The 7,927-nt window shown below is 19.0% G+C and overlaps 3 protein-coding genes across 5 annotated transcripts in view; 1 reads left to right on the forward strand and 2 right to left on the reverse strand.

Annotated features, from left to right (window-relative positions):
* Positions 1 to 2,608, reverse strand: part of LOC116186164 (coiled-coil domain-containing protein 40) — an 8,535-nt gene extending 5,927 nt beyond the window's left edge. The window contains exon 1 of the mRNA XM_031512598.1: positions 2,527 to 2,608. The gene's annotated coding sequence lies outside the window, so the exon portion shown is untranslated. The remainder of the gene's footprint in view (positions 1 to 2,526) is intronic.
* On the forward strand, positions 2,364 to 3,343 carry LOC102677578 (39S ribosomal protein L42, mitochondrial). Of its 3 annotated transcripts, none has more exons than XM_006620100.2 (2): positions 2,364 to 2,435; positions 2,900 to 3,343. In XM_006620100.2, exon 2 carries the CDS (start codon positions 2,900 to 2,902, stop codon positions 3,257 to 3,259), a length of 360 nt encoding a protein of 119 aa, XP_006620163.1. In that variant the 5' UTR covers positions 2,364 to 2,435; the 3' UTR covers positions 3,260 to 3,343. The 3 variants fall into 3 exon arrangements, with proteins under 3 accessions (XP_006620163.1, XP_031368463.1, XP_006620164.1); XM_031512603.1 differs by lacking the exon at positions 2,364 to 2,435 and adding an exon at positions 2,442 to 2,671; XM_006620101.2 differs by lacking the exon at positions 2,364 to 2,435 and adding an exon at positions 2,751 to 2,803.
* A 20-nt stretch (positions 3,344 to 3,363) lies between these two features.
* Positions 3,364 to 7,927, reverse strand: part of LOC102680996 — a 4,891-nt gene continuing 327 nt past the window's right edge. The window contains exons 2-8 of the mRNA XM_031512599.1: positions 7,575 to 7,706; positions 7,290 to 7,451; positions 6,919 to 7,148; positions 5,691 to 6,837; positions 5,429 to 5,533; positions 4,458 to 4,492; positions 3,364 to 4,365 (exon numbers count right to left, since the gene is read on the reverse strand). Coding sequence (XP_031368459.1) covers positions 3,545 to 4,365; positions 4,458 to 4,492; positions 5,429 to 5,533; positions 5,691 to 6,837; positions 6,919 to 7,148; positions 7,290 to 7,451; positions 7,575 to 7,651 — 2,577 coding nt within the window. The 5' untranslated portion in view covers positions 7,652 to 7,706 and the 3' untranslated portion in view covers positions 3,364 to 3,544. The remainder of the gene's footprint in view (positions 4,366 to 4,457; positions 4,493 to 5,428; positions 5,534 to 5,690; positions 6,838 to 6,918; positions 7,149 to 7,289; positions 7,452 to 7,574; positions 7,707 to 7,927) is intronic.

A 7,927-nucleotide genomic window follows, 5' to 3' on the forward strand; every position in this document is an offset into this window, starting at 1 on the left:
ATATATAATTATTATAAATATTATATATATAAAAATTAATATAATACATGTACAATATAAGATTTTCAAATTTATTTTTTAAAAATCACTTTATTTGCTATCACTTCAGTTGCATATTTCATCAAAAATAAAATTAATTTTTTTATTATTCGTTTTTTATATATATTAGATAAGTCTAACATGTTTTTTCTATTTTATATATTTTGAAATTTTATATATATTCTGTTTTTAATTTATTTAAAAAAATTTTTTATAATTAAAAAATATATTTCCATGTTTACATTAGAATGTAAACATAGTAATATAAACATAAGTTATTAAATAGCAGTTAAAATTGTTATACATTTGTTACAAATTGTTAAAGATAAAATTAGTAATTAGTATTTTAAAAATCAATTTTTCTTTAAGACTCTCAATTATAATTTTATATTAAAATTTATTTTACTTAATTATAATTCCTTTTTAGTTTTAAAAAAATAAAATGGCAATACTATGCCTATTCAAGTTTAAAGTTCTATGAAATTTGTTTTATTCAATATATAATATATCTAATAACTTTGTAATTTCTATATATTTAATTATATTCAAAATTTTTTTTCAAAAATTGATTATAAATTTAAATAAATATAAAAATTTTTTACTAAATTGTAGTATTTTAAAAGAAATTTAATATAATTAAATTAAAAGAAATTCTTATATTCATTACATTACTTTAATTTTTTAACCAGTTTTTGAATATTAAAAATATTTTAATAAATTTTATTATTTTTTCATTGTTTTTAATTGAATTTAAATTCTTAATTTCCTTTATTATTTTTAAAACTGATACATAATAATGGATTAGAAAGAATATATATTTTTTCATTGTTGATATTAATTTTATATAAATCATCTATTATGCAGAATTTTTTAGAAAATTTCTAATGTAAAAAAAATCGAAAATATTCAAAAAGCAAGATATTAAAATTGTATTACTATACTTTGAAATTATATATTAAAATTGGCAAAATTTCTACAAACTTATATGTAATATATAGATTAAAAATTTTTAAAATTGTAAAAATTTGCTGCTTTGATAAAAACTTTGAGTAATTGAAGATAAAGCATTTTTTTTATATTTTTTTAATAAAAATATTATATAGAACTGTTCATTACTATAATACTTTTTCCATTATAATAGTATATAATAATATCAGTTATTATATCATGAATGATTGAAATATTTCCTTTTGTTTCTTTTGCATGAATTTTTGAATATTTTTTAAAATTCTTTGTTTTTTTTTAATTTTGTGAAAAATATATATATATATAATTAAATGTAATTCTTCATATTATCAAGTAAATTATTGCATGATATGCATAAAATGATAAATGCATGGAAAAATAATAATTTCCTATTAACTAAACAAAAAATCAGTGAATTTCATCTTTCCAACATTACATATGTATACATTATTAAAAAATATTATTTTTCTATGATAAATTGTATTTGTAATATGTACAAGTCTATAATATGTAGTCTATATAACATATAATATATAAATTATAATACCTAGTTTAAAGCACTTATTTTCTGTAATGCCACCTTGAATCTTGATCAAATATTTCATATTCATATGATATATTATGTATTAAAATACATAAAGTTTTAACATCTGATACATCTCTTATATATTAGTAATGAAAGTATTTATTTTATAGCATTTATATCCATTTTAATAGAATAAATTTAATAATAACATTTTTTATGATATTATTTTTATTCTTTTCAAAAACATATTTTTTATTATATTTGAATCAGGCCAAATTGTTTTATACATTTCAATAAAATATTGAATATTCAATAAATGAAAATTTTTATTATACTAATTATAATAATATCCAAACAAATCTTTAATTTTGCTTTTTTTACATTTTTTTATTAATATTAATAGATTTCTTTAGTCTAGAAACATTAATAACATTTTTTTTTCTCTTAATTATATTTATATTATAACTGAATTTTTATATTTCAATAGCTTATTTATTTTTGTTATAATAATTTTATTGTAGACTTTACATTTTATCTATATAAATTATATCATTGCATTTCAAATCAGAACTTGAAATCTGGATCCTCTGGATCCTCATACATTGCTAAATAATTATTTTTTACTTTTTCTTAAAAGAAAAGAAAAAATGGGCTACTAATGTTGCTATCATTATTATTATAGATAATTATATATATATAATTTTAAATAATTTTTAAATTATATTAATACAAAAATATTAAATATTTTAATTTATTAAATGTTTTACTCGAATCCCTATTATTTATTTTAAACTAGGTATTTTATTGCAAATGATTAAAAAACAGCAAAATCAAAAAAAATTCAAGATACAATACTATAAAGTTAATCTAAAAATTAAACATCGTTACATGAAAATAATAAGAGGTTATGTATTCTTTTCATAATTTATTGAAGAAAAATTGAGTCATATTTAGAAATAGTAGGAATAGCAACTAAAATCCGTGTTTAACGATGCCTTCATTTAACAAATCATTTCCACACACTGTTATCTTTTGATATCATTGGAAGCCATTTTGTTCGGATATCTGACAATTATATGAATTAATGAAACAAATCTTTATTAAGTGATTGAATACAATAATACTACTGTTTATATTACTGTGAGTTTTTAATTTAATATTTTTATCAATATATTTTATTTCAAATATATTATTTATAATACTTTTAATAATTTAAAATATACGTAGTGTGATATATAAATATTTATTCTAATTTTTTTTTAGTAGTTTAAGGTTATTTTGAAATTTTCATTCTATGATATATTTTTATTTATGTATATTATTTATAAATAATTATAAAAATATATTAATTTATTTATTTTTAAATAGATGAATGCTATCTTAGGTATTGGATGCACAATTAATGTTTTCTGCAAACGATGTCTCAGTTCTTTTAAATTACCTTCAGAATTTGTCATACCAATGAGTAATGATATGATTATTTGTTGGCATCCAGAACGAGAATTTCCTTATAAATATTCATTACCACTACCACAAGAAAAAGAGACTTTATCAAATTCTATTTTATGCATTGGTGAAAAAGAAATTGCTGATGTTTTTAAACGTAAGAGAAAAGAAGTTGTCATTGAAGAACTTCGTAAAATGACATATACTACAAAACATAGATGGTATCCAAAAAAACGGTTGTTGAGATTTAAAAAAGTAGAACCAGACAGACCATATCTGTAATATGTTATATATTTTTAAAATGTAAATTAATATAATAAAAGAAAGAATAATGGAATATTAGAATAAAAAAAATAATAGAATTTTAAAAAATTATTATTACAGTCTTTTTATTTAATTTAAATTAATTAATTCCATTTTATTGCACCTATTTAAATATGAAATATTCTTAAATTTATATACATACATATACGTACATGCGCGCGACACATAACGCATAAAAGTCATAATAATATGTATTGATACATCTAAACAAGAATTAGTCTCAGAAAAAATGACATTTAAATTCTATAAATTTTGAGGTAATATTTGTCTTTCTCCTTCATATAAAAATATTTGCATTGCTTGATATAATAAATATCTTCCAAAGTTACATTTTTCTTCTATATTCCATGTTGCTACTATTCCATAGTAATCTCCATTTTTATAATTTCTTAATTTTTGTATTCCTAAAGCATCGATCATAGCAGCTTCACGTGTATAAGCTTCTACTGGAATACTATTTTGAAAAATATGAAGACAAACAATTCCATAGCCAGCATTCCAAATACTTAAAATGTGTTGAATTTTTGCATTTTCAGAATTTTTATTTGAAACCCATGTATCGAAAGCATCTTTAAGATGGGAATATGGTCTATTGCGTGTACCTTTACCCACATAAAAAATAGCAGAAAGGAATGTAGTCCAAGCTATGGGTTTTGCTAGATTTTCTATACGAGAAGGTAAATCTTTTGTTATACGTGGATCTAAAAGTAAATAATTAAAGCAAGTTTTATTCATTCCTTCTCTCCATTTTCTAGAAGGACTTGCTAAGGAAAATTCTTTAAAAGCATTTTTTTCAATGATTTTGTATCTTTCTAAATCATTAATCCAATTTCCATACATTAGGAATGGTTTTATTTGAAATTCATAATAATCTATTTTAAATGAAGAATGATTAATTTCAAATAATGATGAATTATATATTCCATTTTTTAATTTCGTGAGACGCTTTAAATAGAGTTGCCTGGTTGTATTAGTTATTGGTCCAGGATTATCGCCATAATAAATTAGTTCCTTTCGTAGTGCTTCATTTGTTGGATTCATTGATAAATTTAATGACTTAGGCCCTAAATAAATGTATATAAAAAAAGTTATTATATTCTATATATTATAAAAAATTATAAATTGAAGCATAAAATAATTATTAAATAAATCTTACATAATTTTTCAGATGAAGTAGAATTTATAGATTTACTATAAATAAATAAAACAATTTTATTATTAATAATAATCGATTATTGATTCAAAGTACAATAAAAAAAATTATAGTATTTTTTTTTTTAAAAGAAAAAATATTTCAAATTTCTTTGCCATTATTTATTTTTACTTTGAAAAATTAAATTTTATGATCTTATATTACTTTCTCTTATTAGTCATATCTTAATTACAAATATAGAAATTATAAAAATTATATTGATATTAATAAATAATGATATTATAATATATTAATGATTATATTGATATTAATAAAAATTTTAATTTTTTTTCAGAAAATTGGAATGAAATTCATTAGAAATTTGGAAATTTCATTGAAAATTGAAATCAAACTTTTTTCTCTATTTTTATTTTTGTTTTTTACTTTTGATTTCACTTTATTGAAGATAAATAATAACTAGTAATTTTCTCCTTCACTAATATAATCATTAATAAAATATGATATTTGACCACTATAATTGTGAACACTATAATTTCTTTTTGTACTATCAAAGAATCTAATTGTACTATAGTTGATCAAAATAAAATTTGATGTGAATCATAAGAAGAGAAAATATTTGAAACATGAAATTTTAGATTTAGCAATTCATATATTCAAAAGATACAAATTTTGATAAAATAAAAAATAAGTATAAATGAAATTTCATATATTCGCTTATTGTGATAAATGTAATTGATTGGAATTAAAACAAATTTTATTTTTATATATTCAAAGAATGTTTTAAGAATTCATTAATAATTTAAACATAACATCGAAATTTATTATATACATAATAAATATATATGCATAAAATATATATGCTAAAAACCAATATTTCATATTTCAGATAATCTTCTGATGATTTTATGATAACTATTAAATTTTATCCCAATCAAACATTGATATTATTCAAAAGAATATTTTTACTATCTTACCATGGTGATAATGTGTAAATTCTACGTTCTAAGAAAATTATACCTTCATCTGTGTTTTCATATTTATATTCTTCTTGTACACTAACATATGATTGTGATCTGAAACTATTAAAAATAATTTATTAAATTCAAAATATTAAATATTTTTATGATAAAATCTCAGGAATTGCAATATTATTATAAAAATTAAAATAACATTTAAAATAAAATTTAAAATAATTGTTAAATATATTGGATATATATTGGATATAAATAACTTTACCTTGAAAGAAAAGTATTCAAATTTTCTTTAAAAGTATTTACAGTATTAACTTTTAATTCTACTTCTTTATCTGAAAATTTTTCTTGTAAAATATATTCCTTTAAATGTTCTTTATTTTTTTTGTTAAAATCTATTTTTTTTATGTTTAAAGTTTTAAAATTATTATTAAGTTCTTCTATTAAATTTTTTTGTGATATACATGTTTTAACATTAACTTCATTTTTCTTCGAATTTATTGGCATATCCTCATCATATTTATTTTCATGTAATTTTATTGCCAGGTTTTTATTAAATTTATAATCCAAGTCTTTTATACAACTTTGATTTGGCGACAAAGAATTTGTTGCATCAGGACTTGTATTATCTGAAGAAATAAATTTATTATTTTTTCTAAGTTTCTTAAGTGATGAATACTGTCTATAAAATCGTTTTTTTCTTCTTGGAGTAGATCTTGCTACTTCTTTTCCTAAATTAAATTCTTCTGATCGAAATGACCGATTTCTTGTTATGCAAGGTGTAAAAGTTTTAAATTTTAATTCTTTATTTGATACTTTTGGAGATAAGTATTTTTGTTCCATCTCTATTGGTTTATTTGATAAAAAATTAGGCGATTTACTTATAATAGAATCACTTGGATCATACACAGATATTAACGGAATTTTAATATTATTATTTTGACAGAAATTTTTTCGACGAGTAATAAATCGTTTTCTTACTTTTATTTTTAATGAAAATTTATCTTTTATATTATATGACATATTATTATCAGTACTTATTGTAGATGATGGACTTGTATCATCTAAAATTTCTTTAAATTGTTCATATTTTTCATTAATTTCATCTTCTTTAGAATTAGATTTTAAAGAATTTGAAAGTTGATTAATAATTTCATTGACTAAGAACTTTTCCTTATCCATTTCTTCACGAATTTGAAGTTCTGCTGCACTCGTCATTGCATTATTAACTTGATCATCATTATTTATATTATTATAATTGAAATTAAAAGTATTTATATGTTTTATATCAGTAAATTTTTTATTTTTATGTTCTTCAGATGTATCAATTAATATATTTCTTTCGATAACATTTGAAATTTCTGGAACAATATATTCAGCTACTATGTTTTCAGTATTAATCAACAGTTTATCTATAAAAAATATTTAATTTTTATTCATTTATTAATTAATTATAGATAGATATTGAAATTTAATTTATTTTTTTTACATACCAAAAGTCATTTTATATTTTGTTGGTTTTTCTTCTTTTGTAACATTATCACAATATTTTCCAAGTATTACAATTGCTTTATAATATTTACCATCAAATGCATAATGAAATGGACTACGTCCTTCATCATCCAAACAAAGAGGATCTCCACCATTTGCTAAAAGTAACTCTAAAACTGTGGCTCTACCCCATGCTGCTGCTACATGAACTGGAGTTAATCCATCTATTGATCTATAAGATTAATTAAAATAACACCTCATTGTTATATATTGAAAAAATTATATTTTTATACAAATATTTTTCTTCAAAATATAAAATCAATTTTATTTTAAATTAAAAAATAATTATTTTAATTTTATTTTAATTAATTACCTGATATTTGGATTACCTCCATGACGTAAAAATAATTTAGTAACTTCTTCTGCAAATGCTTCAGAATCATTACCTATTACTAAGTGAAATGGAGTCACTCCATATGTAGGAATTAGAATATTTGGGTTTGCTTCTTTATTTAAAAGTAAAGTAGTTACTTGTCTATTAAAATAAATAAATAAATAAAAATTTTGAAATATAAAAAATATAATAATATATAAATTATTTATATAATAATATCAATCTAAATTTTTAATTTTTTTTTTAAAATTTTAAAAATCTTACTTTATATTATTATCTTCTAAACCATCGCAAAGAGAAGAAGCCAAAAAAAGACATCCCTTTGTTTTTAAAGTCGACATTATATTTTAATTATAATTGAAATTTGATAAATTTTTGTTCTATCAATTTTTAAACCTATTGTGCATTGAATATAAAAATATAAAAATAAAATATTTATTGTATATAAAAATTATACCATAATTAAAATATAAAAGTATCATTTATTAATTGAATGATTGAAAGAAATATTGTATATAATTATAATAAAATTATATTACATAAAATTATAATAAAAATACTTTAAAATTTAATTTATACATTATACATATCATATAGCGTTTTATAAAGTTTTTATA

This window comes from Apis dorsata, unplaced genomic scaffold (genome assembly GCF_000469605.1).
Source record: "Apis dorsata unplaced genomic scaffold, Apis dorsata 1.3 scaffold_483, whole genome shotgun sequence".
NCBI classification, from domain to species: Eukaryota; Metazoa; Arthropoda; class Insecta; order Hymenoptera; family Apidae; genus Apis; species Apis dorsata.